This window comes from Microcaecilia unicolor, chromosome 9, assembly GCF_901765095.1.
Source record: "Microcaecilia unicolor chromosome 9, aMicUni1.1, whole genome shotgun sequence".
NCBI lineage: Eukaryota > Metazoa > Chordata > Amphibia > Gymnophiona > Siphonopidae > Microcaecilia > Microcaecilia unicolor.
This window is the reverse complement of record NC_044039.1, coordinates 202,197,381-202,217,248: the sequence shown is the minus strand read 5'-3', so window position 1 is coordinate 202,217,248 and position 19,868 is coordinate 202,197,381. Positions and strand designations below refer to the sequence as shown.

General features: G+C 42.9%; 1 protein-coding gene across 1 annotated transcript in view; it reads left to right on the top strand.

Annotated features, from left to right (window-relative positions):
* Positions 1-8,637, top strand: part of BDKRB2 (bradykinin receptor B2) — a 58,705-nt gene extending 50,068 nt beyond the window's left edge. Inside the window, exon 2 of the mRNA XM_030215250.1 lies at positions 5,626-8,637. Coding sequence (XP_030071110.1) covers positions 5,633-6,766 — 1,134 coding nt within the window. The 5' untranslated portion in view covers positions 5,626-5,632 and the 3' untranslated portion in view covers positions 6,767-8,637. The remainder of the gene's footprint in view (positions 1-5,625) is intronic.
* Positions 8,638-19,868: the final 11,231 nt, after the last annotated feature.

The window sequence follows — 19,868 nt, the reverse complement described above, 5'->3', positions numbered from 1 at the left end:
TTTTCTCCAATTCATTTTAAATTTACTACTTTGTAGCTTTCATTGGAAAGAGTAAACAGTCACTGATGGACGGTTGTCAATTTCTATATCTGGTTAGATGTCTATGGTTTGTTATCCACCTAACATAGTAACATAGAGGGGCATAATCAAATGGGATCGCTCATCTCTAAGGGCATCCATCTGTAAGGACGGCCTGGCAAAGGGGCGGGGAAACCCGTATTATCAAAACAAGATGGGCGTCCAGCTTTCATTTTGATAATACGGTTGGGGACAGCCAAATCTCCACATTTAGGTCGACCTAAGAGATGGTCAACCTAAATGTTCAGATGGCCGGCCTTAGAGATGGCCGGCCTTGGTTTTCGCCGATAATGGAAACCGAGGACGGCCATCTCAAAAATGGCCAAATCCAAGCCATTTGGTCGTGGGAGGAGCCAGCATTTGTAGTGCACTCAACCGGGCACCCTAGGGGGCACTGCAGTGGACTTCACAAATTGCTCCCGGGTGCATAGCTCCCTTACCTTGGGTGCTGAGCCCCCCAAAACCCACTACCCACAACTGTACAACACTACCATAGCCCTTAAAGGGTAACGGGGGGCACCTAAATGTGGGTACAGTGGGTTTCAGGTGGGTTTTGGAGGGCTCTCATTTACCGCCACAAGTGTAACAGGTATGGGGGGGGATGGGCCTGGGTCCGCCTGCCTGAAGTGCACTGCAGTACCCACTAAAAACTGCTCCAGAGACCTGCATACTGCTGTGATGGAGCTGGGTATGACATTTGAGGCTGGTATAGAGGCTGGAAAAAAAAAATTTTAATTTGTTTTTTAGGGTGGGAGGGGGTTGGTGACCACTGGAGGAGTAAGGGGAGGTCATCCCCGATTCCCTCCGGTGGTCATCTTGTCGGTTTGGTCACCTTTTTGAGGCATGGTCGTGAACAAAAAGGGACCAAGTAAAGTCGGCCAAATGCTCGTCAGGGACGCCCTTCTTTTTTCCATTATCGGCCGAGGATGCCCATCTCTTAACCATACCCCCGTCCTGCCTTCAGTACACTGCTGACATGCCCCCTTGAACTCTGGTTGTCCCCGCGACGGAAAGGAGATGAGGAACGGCCAAGTCAGCTTTCGATTATGCCGATTTGGCCGACCTTGAGAGAAGGACACCCACCTCCCGATTTGTGTCGAAAGATGGGCGCCCTTCTCTTTCAAAAATGAGCTGGATAGTAACATAGGAGATGAAGGCAGAAAAAGATCTGCACGGTCCATCCAGTCTGCCCAACAAGATAAACTCATATGTGCTACTTTTATGTATACCTTACTTTGATTTGTATCTGTCATTTTCAGGGCACAGACCGTAGAAGTCTGCCCAACACTAGCCCCGCCTCCCACCACCAGCTCTGCCACCCACTCTCGGCTAAGCTTCTGAGGATCCATTCCTTCTGAACAGGATTCCTTAATGTTTATCCCATGCATGTTTGAATTCCGTTACCATTTTCATCTCCACCACCTCCCGCGGGAGGGGCATTCCAAGTATCCACCACTCTCTCCGTGAAAAAATACTTCTTGACATTTTTCTTGAGTCTGCCCCCCTTCAATCTCATTTCATGTCCTCTCGTTCTACCACCTTCCCATCTTCGGAAAAGGTTCATTTGCGGATTAATACCTTTCAAATATATGAATGTCTGTATCATATCACCCCTGTTTCTCCTTTCCTCCAGGGTATACATGTTCAGGTCACCAAGTCTCTCCTCATACGTCTTGGAACGCAAATCCCGTACCATTCTTGTAGCTTTTCTTTGCACCGCTTCAATTCTTTTTACATCCTTAGCAAGATACGGCCTCCAAAACGGAACACAATACTCCAGGTGGGGCCTCACCAACGACTTATACAGTCGCATCAACACTTCCTTTCTTCTGCTGGTCACACCTCTCTCTGTACAGCCTAACAACCTTCTAGCTACGGCCACCGCCTTGTCACACTGTTTCGTTGCCTTCAGATCCTCAGATACTATCACCCCAAGATTCCTCTCCCCGTCCGTACTTATCAGACTCTTACCACCTAACAGATACGTCTCCCGTGGATTTCTACTCCCTAAGTGCATCACTTTGCATTTTGTTTGCATTGAATTTTAATTTCATATGCACATACATTAGAAACCGTTACATCACTGATAAATATTTTTTTTATTTTTTTAATATATATATATATATATATATATATATATATATATATATATATATATATATATATATATTTATTTATCAGTGATGTAAAAAAAAAAAAATTTATCAGTGATGTATAACAGTTTCTAATATATGTGCATATGAAAATATAACACTGAAACCAGAACGATAGTGTTACCCCAGAGTTGTTGCAGTATTGAATTTTAATTGCCAAACCTTAGACCATTTTTCTAGCTTCTGCAGATCCTTTTTCATGTTTTCCACTCCCTCCCGGGTGTCCACTCTGTTACAGATCTTAGTATCATCCGCAAATAGGCAAACTTTACCTTCTAACCCTTCGGCAATGTCACTCACAAATATATTGAACAGAATGGGCCCCAGCACCGATCCCTGAGGCACTCCACTACTCACCTTTCCTTCCTCCGAGCGAATTCCATTCACCACCACCCTCTGGCGTCTGTCCGTCAACCAGTTCCTAATCCAGTTCACCACTTCGGGTCCTATTTTCAGCTGTCAAGTTTATTCAAGAGCCTCCTGTGAGGAATCATGTCAAAAGCTTTGCTGAAATCTAAGTAGATTATGTCTATAGCACGCCCATGACGCTTCACATCTACCCGTTCAATTCCATTCATTATTTTATAGACCTCTATCATATCTCCCCTCAGCCGCCTTTTCTCCAAGCTGAAGAGCCCTAGCCGCTTTAGCCTTTCCGCATAGGGAAGTCGTTCCATCCCCTTTATCATTTTCATCGCCCTTCTCTGCACCTTTTCTAATTCCACTATATCTTTTTTGAGATGCGGCGACCAGAATTGAACACAATACTCGAGGTGCGGTCGTACCATGGAGCGATACAAAGGCATTATAACATCCTCATTTTTCTAAATTACAGAGAACAACACTGGATTTTTCTTGTACAAAGGGCTGAATGCTGAGTTGCAGTGGCGGTCGCTTACTTGATTGGCTGAGGATGTCTGGTTTCAGCCAATCATTGTCATGTTTGTCTAATCAGCTGTCCCTAACATTTTCTCATTAAACACATTGTTTTTTTAGAAATATTTCTAGAATCCAGGGGAAAATGTGCTTTTCTTCTGCTAATTTTTATTTGTTTATGTGTATGTCACTGTAAATGGCAGACTACCCCTAGTTTCTGCCCTCTTTAGCCAGCTTCTTAGTTAACCACCTCACTTCTCTCTGCCTCTGCTATGACTCATTGAGGGGTCCTTTTACTAAGCTGTGGGGAAAAGGGCCCTGCAGTAACAGTGGGGGCCATTTTTCCCATGCGCCAGGGCCCCTAAAAAAATGGCCATGTGGTAAGATTACTCTTACTGCTTGGCCATGCAGGGTGGGACCTCTTACAGCCATCCACTGAGGGTTTCTGTGGTAACCTAGCAGTAACCAGGCAGTGTGCGGTGATGCCCGATTACTGCTGGGTTAGCGCTGTGCTATAAAATACAAAACAAATTTCTGGCATACCGGAAATGGCGCACACTCAAGGCAAAACTATTGCCAGCGGCAACGTTGGGCTGGTGGCAGTTCCAGGTTAGCGTGTGGTAAACACATATTGGACTTACTGATGCTTTATAAAAGGGTCCCTGAGTTCTTCTCTGGGACCTAGTGTAGTTCAAAATACTAGGTCAAAGTACTTAAGTAAAAAAAGTTATTGCCCGATATAAAACTTTTTGAGTAAAAAGTTATCAATAGAAATCAAACAAAATAAAACCTGGAAAAGAAAATAAGATGATACCTTTTTTATTGGACATAACTTAATACATTTCTTGATTAGCTTTCGAAGGTTGCCCTTCTTCGTCAGATCAGAAATAAGCAAATGTGCTAGCTGACAGTGTATATAAGTGAAAACCTTCAAGCATTACTATGACAGTCTGACAGGGTGGGAGGATGGGGGTGGGTCGGAGGTATGCATGGGGACATCAAAGCATATCATTGATATTCTAACAGGATGGGTGTGGATAGGTGAGGGGTGGGGTGATCAACAGAGAAATACAGCTTTATGGTTTATAATGGGCTAGGAACCCCAGATCCTTGTTAAGTCCTTTCTGTTGGGTGTTAAAATATTCAATCATTCTGACTTCAAAGGTCTTACGTTCTTGTATGGTTTTAAAGTTACCTTTCAGTATTCTCACTGTGAAATCACGGCTACCACACTCTTCTACTTGAGTAAAAAGTAAAAGTATCACAACTACAATGAATGCAACTTTTGTTAAAGTTTTTATCACACAACTTTATTACTCTACAATTCAATCCACTTTACTTTTAGTAACACTTTCAGGGGCTCTCTCCTCTTCTGCTGCTAGCTCACTTCCCTTCCTTTCACAACTCAGGTGGGGTATAAAGTGGTTAATTAGCTTCACAGGACCCAGCCCATAACCGCCTGCACCTGTGGACCTCCCAGGGCTCTCCCCGGTCCTAGCGACCTCCATCTTCTTCTAGCGCCATCTAGTAGCCAACACCATATAGGACACCCTCTTACTTATCACAATATCAAAAATGCCCCTCTGTATTCCAACAAGAAAAACCCAAATGGTAAGATCCTACTTAAATTTCAATTTTATGGAAATTGCAGATCCAATGGTTTCAGAACGTTATTTATGTTAGAATGAGTTTTGACTTCCAAAACTGAGTTCTCCAAGCTGCTTATAAATAAATGTAATCAGACGTGCTCTTCTGGTTCAGTAGACTTTACAATATGATCAATAATCAATGATTAGTTGGAGGGGCTTTTTTTTTTCTTTATTTTTAATGATGCAATGGTCTTTGCATGCTAGCAGTTGTATGTGTGAATGAGTTGATCAACTTTTGGTCACCTAATGTCTCCAGGCCTGGATCATGAGGCACTTCAGAAGCCAATCAGCTTGTGTTCTTTAGCCAGACTAGATGGGCCTTTCAGTCTATATCTAAATTCACTTTGTATTTGTGTATTTCTCCTCCTGTTCTGTCTTCTGTGGCAAAATCTTCCAACACATCCATGATTAGCCATGCTTTCAAAGGTTTCCCTCCCACAAGAGTTTCTCCTCTCATGGAAAACCAGGTCAGATGGGGTTTGGGGTGCCTTGAGAAAGCACTCTCACATCATACATTGTGCCTCAGTGGGTCAGTTTTCAGGAAAACTTTTGATGTGTCCCATTCCTACAAATTGAATATATAAATTAATGAAAAACAGAGACTTGTCCACTTAAAACAAAGAAACAAAAAACTGTAAAGGTACTCCCCAGGTATTATTTATCTTTTCATCAAAGGGGGAAAAGGGTCACCAGTGAGCTGAGACACACTATTCACAAATGAAATTGATTGAGATCATTGTTAGCCAATCAGATTATATACCACATGAGTGCAACTACGGCCCATTGGAAGGAGAATAATATGCAAAAATGCATTCACCTTGCATTCATTATAGGTGACGTATAATAGTGTTGTGTCATTTGTCTTCCAGTGCTGAAATGGCCAACATCACTGCAGAAGAATCAACGGCAACATACAAAATTCTGATGTCCTGGAATAAGTCCTTGGATTCCCATGAGGCAGCAGAGAATTCCAGCAACTCATCGCAGTGCTCAGTGCTTGTTGGATTAGATTGGTTGTTTATAGGACAGCCAGTATTCCTCTGGATCATTTTTGTTCTGGGAGTAATAGAAAATGTGTTTGTCCTCAGCGTGTTTTGCCTTCATAAGAGTCGGTGCACTGTGGCTGAAATCTACTTTGGGAACATGGCAGCTGCTGACCTGCTGTTAGTTTCTGGCTTACCCTTCTGGGCCATTTTCATTTCAAAAGAGTTTTACTGGCCCTTTGGCCAATTCATGTGTAAGGCTGTCAACGCTCTCATTTACATGAATCTCTACAGCAGTATTTATTTTTTGATGATGGTCAGCATCGACCGCTATCTGGCCCTGGTAAAAACCATGTCCATTGGCCGTTCGCGGAGACCTTTCTGTGCCAAATTAAACTGCTTTATAATCTGGGTTTTTGCATTGTTGAATAGCATGCCTACATGGTTATACCGAAGAGTAGACTTCAGTAAGAAACTGAACAAGACATCCTGTCTTCTGTTCTACCCATCAGAAGAATGGACTGTTGCAAACCATTGGCTCTTGAACATTGTGGGATTTTTGATACCCCTGTATATTATCATGTTTTGCACCGTTCAAATCATAAAAGCCTTACGAGACAGCTCCATGCAAAAACTCAAGGAAATCCAGACCGAAAAGAAAGCTGCCACTCTGGTCATCATAGTCCTCCTGGTGTTCATCATCTGCTGGCTTCCTTTCCAGCTGGTGACGTTCCTAGATACTCTATACATATACAAGGTCATAGCTGGCTGCACTGTTGAGAGAGTCCTCACTATTGCCACCCAGATATCAAGTTACTGTGCCTACAGCAATAGCTGCCTTAACCCGATGCTTTATGTCATCGTAGGAAATCATTTCCGAAAGAAATCAAAAGAACTGTACAAGGAACTGCTTGCAGGGAGATATTGGCGACGGAATACAAATGCTTCACTGGCCAAGGACAGTTCTGTGGATACTGTGAGAACTTCTATTTCCATGGGTTGTCCTATCAATAAGCTTGTTTCATAACTGGTCAACAACTGTTTAAACGTCAACAGTACTTCAGTGAAGACTTCAAGGAAAGCTGCCATAACCCTTCATTGATACTGCAGAACACATTCAGCTATGCGTGATTGTATGAAAACAGATATCACAATAAACATTTTCCCTAGACTCTAATATTTATGTAATATTTTGCTTCTGGGACCATTTTGGAAAACTTTATTTTAAAAAACGTTAGAGAACTTTTGGGAAATTTGACATAATTTGTAAAACAGAATGGCCTTGACATACTGACTATTATTCCTCAATATTCCTAGCCTCATCAGTGGCTAAACAACTAGTGAAATCCAGCTAAAAACATTTTTCTCATGATGTAAATATATGTAGAGAGAGGGATAGATATGTACATAGATACTGACATGTATGGTTGAAATTTGAAAGTATTCAGCTGGTTAACTCCAGAATTAACCAGCTTAATTTTGCTTCTACATTTCTCAGACTGGTAAATGCATGGCTTTTGGCCAAACATCTTGATACTCAGAGAAAGTTATCCCTTTAAAATGAGAAGTCAAAGGTGTGGCAGGAATGGGTCTAAATTTTAGCCAGAGAGTGGCAATATTCAGCTGCTGCTCAGCTGAAGTTATCTCGATAAGTTGGCTACAGATGTAGCAGTCCTGAGATAGCTCAATAAAAATATCAATACGTCTAGTATAACCAGATAAAGAGATATCTGGATAAGTCAGTGCTGCTGGAGATATCCACTTATTTTTATTTATACAATTAAATCCAGATGACTTTAGTTAGATATCTTTAACCAGATATTCGACCCTCTCAATTGGAGTGCATAATTTTTGAATGCTTTAGAATTCAGTTATACAAAACGAAGCCCTGGCGAATACTCATGAAGAGGTTTAACCATCACCACTCCTCTGCTCATCAGACAAAGAGATTAATGTAGCCAAAAGTATATGCCTGCCATGCCAGAACACTAGTATGAAAAATAATTGCCAGGTGTCTCAGCAAATTATTATTACAATTACCAAAATGGCAAAAATCCCTTTCAAACTGGTAGTCATTTGACCACCAACTGGGAAAGACAAGCGGACGTCAACTTTTCGGTCACTGTTAGACATTGGTTTTCAGTCACAGTGGCTTTCAAATTGCCTGGTCTTGCGGTCATCTACTAATGACAGCTAGCAATGAAATCAATCTTTCTGGTCATCCCTACCATTGACATCCTGCCACATGGACTGTCTTCCAATGAGAGGCTTAGCAAGATAGCAATCTCGGAAGGGTTTTTTTTTTTTTAAATGCTAATACTGCATGCTGTTCTACTTGCATTATTTCTATAGCTCATTAGTAGAAGCTGTGCTGTCGGAAGCCTAATTCTCCAACTCTGAAACACATAATGGTACCGTAGAGTATTACTGAGTTAAGGCTTCCCCTGACGTGCTGAGTGATAAACTCAAGTGGGAGACAGTTTGAATGCAACAGTAAAGTGAAAACTTTGCAGCTTGAGAAAACCCAATGGCATAACACAATGAGTAATATGAAGGCAGAGGGAGCTGTTCATGTCTCAACTAGCAACCTTTACTCCAGAATGTACTGAAATATTAAAGGCTTGAAAAAGTATAATTTAGGATTAAAAAAAAAAAACAATGCCTATGTGAAAGATTCCAATCTTTCAAAATGCCAACAAATCTGTTTCTCTTATTCATAGCATCATACTGACACAATAACCCTCCCTAATTATCAAAATTCTTTCTACATTTTCCTTGAAGAAATTAGTACAGTCATAATTTTTGAAAACGTATCCTGTGTCTCTTTCTACCATGCCTTCTGGCTCAGTATGGTTGAAGGGGGGCAGACTCAAGAAAAATGTCAGGAAGTATTTTTTCACGGAGAGAGTGGGAGGTGGTGGAGATGAAAACGGTAACGGAATTAAAAAATGAATGAGATAAACATAAAGGAATCCTGTTCAGAAGGAATGGATACTCAGAAGCTTAGCAGAAATTGGGTGGCAGCACCGGTGGTTGGGAGGTGGGGCTAGTGGTTAGGAGGCGGGGCTAGTGGTTAGGAGGCGGGGCTAGTGGTTGGAAGGCGGGGCTATTGCTGGGCAGACTTCTACGGTCTGTGCCCTGAAAAAGGCAGTGACAAATCAAGGTCATGTATACGTATAAAGTAGCGCATATGAGTTTATCTTGTTGGGCAGATTCGATGGACTGTACAGGTCTTTCTCTGCCATCATCTACTATGTTACACACTACTATGTTACTATCCACCTTATAATTGAAAGAGAAAAACGCCTAGATTTCGACCCAAATCGGGAGATAGACGTTTATCTCACAAAAATGAATAAATCGGTATAATGGAAAGCCGATTTTGGATGTTTTCAACTGCACTCCATCGCGGAAGTGTACAAAGTTGACGGGGGCATGTCGGAGGCATGGCGAAGATGGAACTGGGGCGTGGTTATCGGCCGAGGAGAGATGGGCGCCTTTCGCCGATAATGGAAAAAAAGTATGCGTTTGTAGCTAGAATTTAGGGCACTTTTCCTGGACCCTGTTTTTTCATGAATAAGGCCCCAAAAAGTGCCCTAAATGACCAGATTACCACCAGAGGGAATCGGGGATGACCTCCCCTGACTCCCCCAGTGGTCACTAACCCCCTCCCACCACAAAATATGATGTTTCACAACTTTTTATTTTCACCCTCAAATGTCATACCCACCTCCCTGGCAGCAGTATGCAGGTCCCTGGAGCAGTTGTTAGGGAGTGCACTGGACTTCAGGCAGGTGGACCCAGGCCCATCCCCCCCTACCTGTTACAATTGTGCTGCTTAATGCTTAGTCGTCCAACCCCCCCAAACCCACTGTACCCACATGTAGGTGCCCCCCTTCACCCCTTAGGGCTATAGTAATGGTGTAGACTTGTGGGCAGTGGGTTTTGAGGGGGATTTGGGGGGCTCAACACACAAGGGAAGGGTGCTATGCACCTGGGAGCTCTTTTACCTTTTTTTTTTTTGTTTTTGTAAAAGTGCCCCCTAGGGTGCCCGGTTGGTGTCCTGGCATGTGAGGGGGACCAGTGCACTACGAATCCTGGCCCCTCCCACGAACAAATGCCTTGGATTTATTCGTTTTTGAGCCGGGCGCTTTCATTTTCCATTATCGCTGAAAAGCAAAAACGCCCAGCTCACAAATTGTCGAATAAAACATGGACGTCTATTTTTTTTTCGAAAATACGGTTCGGTCCGCCCCTTCACGGACCCGTTCTCGGAGATAAACGCCCATGGAGATAGACGTTTTTGTTCAATTATACCCCTCCACGTATTCCAAACATTCGCCATGGCAGGTAAAAAAATGGATAATGGTTAGTGCAGTGGCCTAAGAACCAGGTCCGATTCCCAATGCAGTTCCTTGTGGTTCTGGGCAAGTTACTTAACCCTCCGCTGCCTCAAGTACAAAATAAGCACCTGTATATAATACGTAAACCACTTTAATTGTAATGACAGAAAGATGGTATATCAAATTCCATCCCCTTCTCTTACTTCTAAAATACTCTTCCCAATACTAATCTCTCTCAGCTTCAGTCCATACTCCTAGAAACTACCAATCCTTTCTTAGCAGGTCTAATAATACAGTACAATATTGTCTACAAGAGGATCCCATGTTCCATTGTGCTTACTAGATAGGATGGGTTTTACAAAGCCTAAAAATAATTATTTGATTTTCAGTTTATTAAAGGACTAGTGGAACCATGCCCGTTTCCTCGACAATGAAACGGGCCCTAGGAAGGCTGTCATGTAAGTTTTTTTTTTTTTTTTTGTCTCTCTCTTCCCTCCCCTCCCCTTCATATCCAGCGATTCTCCTCTTCCCTGCCCTCCCATCCATGTCCCGCGATTCTCTCCTCTACTGTCCTCCCATCCATTCTCCTCTGCCCTGCCCTCCCCTCCCCTCCCCTTCCTCCCTCCCCTCGATGTCCCACGATTCTCTCCTCCCCTCGATTTGTACCTGAACGTTCTCTGGCTGGCTGGCGCTGGCTTCCGTTCCATTCGTAACATCCCTCCTGACATCAGCCAGCCTCCAGCGTTCCCTTCCCTCTCGCTGTTCCGCCCTCTGACGTCATTACGTTTTGACACGAGGGCGGGGCAATGAGTGGGAATGGATGCTACGAACCCAGGCATCCAGATGTAGAATGTTGGAGGTGCAAATTATTATATAGGATATGAAACATACTAATAGTTTCAGAAAAGATAATGCAGGGGAAGCCAAGATAGACGGCAGAGAGTACAATGAATGTGCTTAATCTGCTATCTGGACATGAAGAATACAGTTAAATAAAATCAGAAAAGATGATAAAGGGGTAGCCAAGATGGCTGCTACAGAGTAGCATGCTTGTGCCTTACCTCCTACTTAGGTCCAATTCCTTCAGCGTGTGGAGTTTTTTTTTTCTTATTAAAACAAGAGGCAAATTAAGGGGTATTCTTTTGAACAGTTTGCTTTCTTTCCATCTTTGTACGATGGACTAGTATGTCGTTTAGCTAAGCTAGTCCCAGATGGCTACTTGGTGGTGGAATCTTGTTCACTGCCAGAGCTTGAAATATCATTAAGAGGTCTTTTTACTAAGGTGCGCTGAAAAATGGCTCGCGTTACTGTAGGCACGGTTTTGGAGTGCACGCTGATCCATTTTTCAGCGCGCCTGCAAAAAAAAGGCCTTTTTAAAATTTTTGCTGAAAATGGGCATGCGGCAAAGTCAAAATTGCCACGCGTCCATTTTGGGTCTGCGGCCTTACCGCCAGTCATTGACCCTAGCGGTACAGCCTCACGCGGTAACCGGGCGGTAATGACCTACGCGTGTCAAATGCCGCTTGGCGCTCGTCCGATACGCACGTCCGAAAATAACATTTTTTTTTCAGCTGTGCCAAAAATGAAATTACCGCAAGAGCCACGCGGTAACCGGGCTATAACTCCATTTTGGCACACGAGCGTGCGTAGACGCAGCTTAGTAAAAGGGCCCCTAAACAATGAAAGATGGCAGTAGTCAGTCCACATTGAAGGTCAAAGAGTGCATGCTTCAAGCAGGGGCGTAGCCAGACATCCAATTTTGGGTGGGCCTGGGCTCAAGATGGGTGGGCAGAGCTCCACCCTGTCCCACAAGTGATTTGGTTTCTCCCTCTCTTGTCTGCATGCCATATGGTCTCTCAAACATCTCCCCTCCCCCACATTCCTTTTAAGCCTTCCCTATGATGCAACTTCCTGTTTCCGCATAGGCAGGAATACATCAAAGAGAAGGCTGTGGAGCCAGTGCGAGCAGTATGTATCAGTTGCTGCTCGCTGCAGGTGAAGATCTGCTATTTACAAGCAATGCAGGAGGGGCAGTTGTTGGACGTTTTCGGTTGGTGGGGCTTGGGAATCCCTGCCAGCCACATCATAGGTGTGCTGTTACTGGGTGGGCCTGGGCCCACCCTTGGCTACGCCATTGGCTTCAAGAATCAGATGGACGAGGTAAGGCTCAGCTGAGTTACCAACTACTCTTGGAAGCGAAGCAGCTTCCTGAAATCAGTATTTACACATGTATGCAATACATATAGATGTGTTTTCTTTAAAAAAACAGTGAAAAGTAAAATGTTAAATAAATTGCAAATGTGTTGTTACTTCAAGTGAGGGAAAGAAAAAAATATAAAAGGTTTTCTTTCTACTTGGGCATGAGTTTTTCAGTAAGTAGTGCAGTGTGGATCCAGTGAGTTACGATGCCTTACTCCAAAATATAGAACAGGAAAAGTTCTCTACGATGACGAATCACAGAAGGCAGAAGTAGAGACTAATAGACGATTCACCACTGGAGACGTGAGTCCAACAGTCTTTATTATATCAGAGATAACGACCCGACACAGGCCGTGTTTCGACGCTAAAAAGCGTCTGCATCAGGGGTCAATAAATACACCAAGTAGTGAATGCAAAACGAAGAGTCCTACTTGTATAGGTGTTGTCAACTCACTGATCACGTAGCACCAAACAGAATATGCTGGATACAAACTATCAGAGCAAATGATAGTGTATTTGGTGTATTTATTGACCCCTGATGCAGACGCTTTTTAGCGTCGAAACACGGCCTGTGTCGGGTCGTTATCTCTGATATAATAAAGACTGTTGGACTTACGATGCCTTACAGCATTTCTCCTCCTTTCTCTGGTCTCATATTCTCTTCCTCCTTTCTTTTTCCTCATAACATGCTCACCAGTTTGAACCAAAGTATATTTTGAACTCGCGTTCAATTATTTTGTTTGTTTGTTAGCTTTTGGTTTTTCATAATGCCCTTCACAAGAAAATTAAATTGCCACAAACTGGAGCTTATCCTTTCTGCCCGAAAAAGAGCCCATACACAGTTCAAAGGCCTTGCTGGAATCGCAAACGCTTCACAGCTTCAGTCACTGAAAATGAAAGGCTGTGGAATTTTTTTCAAAATGCGAAAGGGATTTGATGCAGGGCAACAGGAAGGGAGACTGGGAAACTGTTGACGAAATTTGAAAAATGATGAAAAGGTGATTGGTAATAAGTAACGACTGCAGTTCCTATTGATTTTAAATGTTGCATCACAATTATCCGTCCTTGCTCATTATTAAGAAGTCATAGACATGGTGTAAAAAATATATCAATTTGTGCTGCAATCCGTGTACGTATAGAGGGAAATACGGGGCCCTCTCATTCGAGTGCAGAAAGTGCCCAAATTGCCACATGAAAAGTGCAAAACGTATGCACTAATGGTCAGGGGCAATCCCAGCGTGTTCCCATACTGCACAGAAAAGCATTTTACTGCACTGGAATTGTACCAGCAGCACCCAGGTAAGGGGCAAATCTATAATGTGCACCAAAATTTAGGTGCCAAAATGTAGCGTGCTGAGCATGAATTCCACATAAGTAATGCCACACTGGGAAAAGACCAAGGGTCCATCGAGTCCAGCATCCTGTCCACGACAGCGGCCAATCCAGGCCAAAAGCACCTGGCAAGCTTCCCAAACGCACAAACATTTTATACATGTTATTCCTGGAATTGTGAATTTTTCCCAGGTCCATTTAGTAGTGGTTTATAGACTTGTCCTTTAGGAAACTGTCTAACCCCTTTTTAAACTCTGCTAAGCTAACCGCCTTCAACACGTTCTTCGGCAACGAATTCCAGAGTTTAATTATGTGTTGGGTGAAGAAAATGTTTCTCTGATTTGTTTTAAATTTACTACACTGTAGTTTCATCGCATGCCCCCTAGTCCTAGTATTTTTGGAAAGCGTGAACAGAAGCTTCACATCCACCTGTTCCACTCCACTCATTATTTTATATACCTCTATCATGTCTCCCCTCAGCCGTCTCTTCTCCAAGCTGAAAAGCCCTAGCCTCCTTAGTCTTTTTTCATAGGGAAGTCGTCCCATCCCCGCTATCATTGTAGTTGCCCTTCGCTGCACCTTTTCCAATTCTACTACTCCAAATAGTCTACTCTGGGCATCAAGATTCCATTATAGAATACTAATGTAAATTGGTATTTACACACTAACATTTAGGCCTGCCCACAAAATAGCAGGCATAAACGTGCATATCTAAATATAGCACATTAGCACATAATGGACAGTATTCTGAGACTACCCGATGAGAAGAACTGCAGGCGAGTCCCACAGACAGCTATTGGGGCTTCTCTGGTGACATCTTTGCAGGCTTACCTTAATTAGTGAAAACCCACCATTGAGCATGGCTGCAGGCTCATTGCCATGGGCACATGCCCGAAGGGGCATGCAGTGCCTCTTTGGAGCACCCTCGGCACATGAAGGAGCAAGGAGTGATAATCTCCTATGGATCAACATGTAACCCAACGTGTGACTGTCCACCTGTCGAGTACTGCAAACAGTTCTATCATTTATTTTCAGGATCAACACCCCTGGGCAAGTCTAGATTAGAGAATTGTTTTTTTTTTCATTCTAACTATTGCCATTATCAGAAGTCAAATCTCACTCATCATTTGTACCTCCCCCTATTGCTGTGGTGCCCCCCCAAAAAGATTATAATAGAGACATATTAATTTCCTTATATAGAGATACTACTATTAAAGATGTCTGTGCTGTCATCACCAGAATGGAGTTGGCCATTTAAGGAACGTTGCCCCAGCTATCTTAACTTTACTAAGCGATCTGTAGCTAAATTTGCTGAATTAGATTCCCACGCCTGTTGGTCAACGTTTTACAGGACCAGGACACTGTACCAGTGACTTCACAGTGAGAATCCTGAAAGGTAACTTTAAAACCATACAAGAACACAAGACCTTTGAAGTCAGAATGATTGAATATTTTAACACCCAACAGAAAGGACTTAACAAGGATCTGGGGTTCCTAGCCCATTATAAACCATAAAGCTGTATTTCTCTGTTGATCACCCTCCCCTCACCTATCCACACCCATCCTGTTAGAATATCAATGATATGCTTTGATGTCCCCATGCATACCTCCGACCCACCCCCATCCTCCCACCCTGTCAGACTGTCATAGTAATGCTTGAATGTTTTCACTTATATACACTGTCAGCTAGCACATTTGCTTATTTCTGATCTGACGAAGAAGGGCAACCTTCGAAAGCTAATCAAGAAATGTATTAAGTTATGTCCAATAAAAAAGGTATCGTCTGATTTTCTTTTCCATGTTTTATTTTGTTTGATTTCTATAGATTCTACATGGAATGTTGCTATTCCACTAGCAACATTCCATGTAGAAGTCGGCCCTTGCGGATCACCAATGTGGCCGCGCAGGCTTCTGCTTCTGTGAGTCTGACGTCCTGCACGTACGTGCAGGACATCAGACTCACAGAAACAGAAGCCTGCGCAGCCTTCTACATGGAATGTTGCTAGTGGAATAGCAACATTCCATGTAGAATCTGCAATAGTAGCAACATTCCATGTAGAATCTCCAATAGTATCTATTTTACTGTCATAGTAATGCTTGAATGTTTTCACTTATATACATTGTCAGCTAGCACATTTGCTTATTTCCGATCTGACGAAGAAGGGCAACCTTCGAAAGCTAATCAAGAAATGTATTAAGTTATGTCCAATAAAAAAGGTATCATCTGATTTTCTTTTCCATGTTTTATTTTGTTTGATTTCTATAGATTCTACATGGAATGTTGCTATTCCACTAGCAACATTCCATGTAGAAGTCGGCCCTTGCGGATCACCAATGTGGCCGCGCAGGCTTCTGCTTCTGTGAGTCTGACGTCCTGCACGTACGTGCAGGACGTCAGACTCACAGAAACAGAAGCCTGCGCAGCCTTCTACATGGAATGTTGCTAGTGGAATAGCAACATTCCATGTAGAATCTGCAATAGTAGCAACATTCCATGTAGAATCTCCAATAGTATCTATTTTACTGTCATAGTAATGCTTGAATGTTTTCACTTATATACATTGTCAGCTAGCACATTTGCTTATTTCCGATCTGACGAAGAAGGGCAACCTTCGAAAGCTAATCAAGAAATGTATTAAGTTATGTCCAATAAAAAAGGTATCATCTGATTTTCTTTTCCATGTTTTATTTTGTTTGATTTCTATTGATAACCTGAATTAGATATGAAAATTGATAGTTTGGATAATAGAATCTCCATCTGCTACATTTCAACCGGTCTCTATTTTTAATGTAAAGGATAGTTTACAGTTGCATAATCGGCATGAAAAGATAGCAAGTGTGTTGAGATCTAAAAATGAATGTATACTGAATTTTCCTATCACTCATTATTATCTTCTCTTAACTTCTTTAAAACGTACTTGAAGGTAGTTCTATCCTACCCTCAGGCAGACTCAATTTTGGTTCCTAATATTTATTACCTTTCTAGAGGATCTAGGAGTGAGGCAAAAGAGGGTGATTACGATCAAGTACTAGCAGATAACACACTAAAGGCTTTTTTTTTTACAAAGTCGAACTTCCGATTCTCGGTGCAGCAAATGAGAGGAAGCCCATTCAATTCCTATGGGCTTCTTTTCATTTGCCACACAGGAATCGCTAGTGCGGCTTTTTAAAAGAAGCCCTAAATTTAACTGGTTTCCTAGAGTCTTCAATTGATACCACAGATAAGGGTGTGGCATTGGTTGTCTCTTTTAATTCAGAAATGGAAAAGAAGACCATTCTAAGGGCCCTGTTTACTAAGCCACATAAGTGTCTAAGCGTGCCAAAGGCACGCCAAAATGGAGTTACTGCCCGGCTACCATATGGCTCTTGCGGTAATTTCATTTTTGGTGCACGTCCGATGCATGCATCTGAAAAATAATTTTTATTTTCGGACGCAGATATCAGATGCGCGCCAAGTGGCATTGGATGCACGTAGGTCATTACTGTCCTGTTGCAGCATGAAACTTTACCGCTATGTCAATGGCTGGCAAACCCAAAATGGACGCATGCCAATTTTAATTTTGCCGCACGTCCATTTTCAGCAAAAGTGTTTAAAAAGGCAATTTTTTTTGCAGGCGCGCTGAAAAATGGATCTGCGCACACGCACAAAACACGTGCCTACACTACCGCAGGCCATTTTTCAGTGCACCTTAGTAAAAGGACCCAAAAGTTGCACTCAGGGGCGTAGCCACGGGTGGGCCTGGACGGGCCCAGCCACCTTTCCTTCAGGCCTGCCCAGCGCCCACCCTAACAAGCCCCAACCCAAGCCATCTTTTCCTGCCTCTTCTGCTGGCTCTCCCCATCCGTGTGGTCTATTTAATTTTAGTCCTTGAAGCGCCGTTCTCCCTCCAGGACCGCACCGGCAATTCCGATAGCCTTCTGCCAGCGTGCATCGTCGGGGGCGGGGCTTCTCCTTAGGCACATCCCACCTCAGGACGCGCCTGAGAGGCCCCGTCCCTGAAGACGCACGCTGGCAAAAGGCTATCGGAATCGCCGGTGTGGTGCTGGAGGGAGAACGGCGCTTTAAGGACTAAAAATAAACAGACCACGCGGACGGGGAGAGCCGTCAGAAGAGAGGGAGGGGATGGCGAATTGAGAAAGCGCTGCCAAGGTAGGCCGAGGGAGCCAGAAAAAAATGCCGGGGGGGGGAGGGAATATTTTAAAATTACTGTGTAGGGGTAGGGGTGGGGTTGGGAACAGCCCACCCAGGTTAATGCGGGGCCCGCCCAAAATGGCAGGTCTGGCTACGCTGCTGGTTGCACTGTAAGTGCGCTAACAATTTTAGGGGTACGTTTACTAAGTTGCGTTAGCTTTTCTAACGCACCTTTAAATTTAAGGCACGTTAAATGCTAACACGCCTATAACATTTCTATAAGCGCATTAACATTTAACAAGTGTAAACCATTTACATGCATTAAAAACACAAGCACACCCATAGGGCACCTTAGTAAACATAGGCGTTAGTGTATGTTAAAAAATTAGCATATGCTAATGCTAGAGACATTCATATATTCCTATGGGTGCTTCTAGCATTAGCACGCGCTAAAAACACTAGCGCATCTTAGTAAACAGGGCCCTAAAACTCTGTTTTGTTAACAAAAATTCGTTATTCTGTGGTCAAAAGCTTAATGTATTTCCCAGTGTTGCTAGACAGACTCAATTGCATAGAACATTGTTTCTGTCCTTCCAACAGAGAATTAGCTCTGGGAGGAACTTCCTTTTAAAATTCCCTTGCAAATGTTTGATAATGCTTGAAGGTAATAATTTTTGTTTTCTTTGATTCTACACAATTAGAAAAAATTTTCTCAGAATTTTAAGCATGAGGTCTGTTCCTGTTATGAGCTGAGGAAGTATAAAGGGAGTTGTAAGGTTTTTAAAAATGTATTTTTTTCATGTATATTTGTGTTAATAATTATGTGGAAATTTTGTTAGTCTCATGATGTGGACTTCAGCATTTAATTATTAATACTGATTTTTTTTCCATTCTTTTAGATCATTTTTATATACATGCTATTCTTGATTTCATATATAGTGAAATCATAATGAAAATTTAATGAAAATGTTTTTTTAAATGACAGTATTCTATAATCTACGCATATAAAAGTGTGACGTGCCCATGCCCCATCAATGTACTTCCCCCCTGTGAACGCCCCCTTGCACTTATGCACTATGAGCTAGATTCAACAAATGGCAACCAATGCTATTCTATTAAGGGCAATCCAGGATGAACGCTCTTTATGGAATAGCATTGGGTACCAAAATCTGTGTCCAACTGTAGGCATGAGGGCTTAAACCTACTGAAAGCAGGTGCAAATCCCCGGCAAACAAGTTGGATGTACATCCGCAGTATTCTACAATATTACATGCAATATTCCAGAACGCCCCTCACCTGCCCATGCCCCATGCCACTTTGCAGTTGCACGTGGTACACTTAAGTGCTATCCTATAACTGGGCACATAATTATTTACTTATTTATTTTGAAAACTTGTACACCACTTGAACCTAAGCAGTTAACAAAAAGAGAACATACATAATAATAATAATAATCGCAAACAACAAATGTGCTATCTCCCCAACAAGTCTCTCCATGCTGATCTACAGTTTTAGTTCTGTTTCAGCACCTTGCATCCATTAGAACGTGTTTCTGCGCCAAAGGTTGGGTACGGAATTAGTGCCTAATTTAAGAACATAAGACTAGCCATACTGGGTCAGACCAATGGACCATCTAGCCCAACATCCTGCTTCCAACTGTGGCCAATCCAGGTCTCAAGTAGCTGCCAGAAACCCAAAGAGTAGCAACATTCTATGCTACCAATCCCAGGGCAAGCAGTGGCTTCCCCCATGTCAATTTCAATAACTGACCAGGGGTGGGAGGAGGAGTGGCCTAGTGGTTAGAGCGGTGGACTTTGGTCCTGGGGAACTGAGGAACTGAGTTCAATTCCCACTTCAGGCACAGGCAGCTCCTTGTGACTCTGGGCAAGTCACTTAACCCTCCATTGCCCCATGTAAGCCGCATTGAGCCTGCCATGAGTGGGAAAGCACAGGGTACAAATGTAACAAAAATAAAATAGATACTATTGGAGATTCTACATGGAATGTTGCTATTCCACTAGCAACATTCCATGTAGAAGCCTGCCCTTGCAGCCGCACAGGCTTCCGTTTCTGTGAGCAGGACGTCAGACTCACAGAAACAGAAGCCTGTGCGGCTGCAAGGG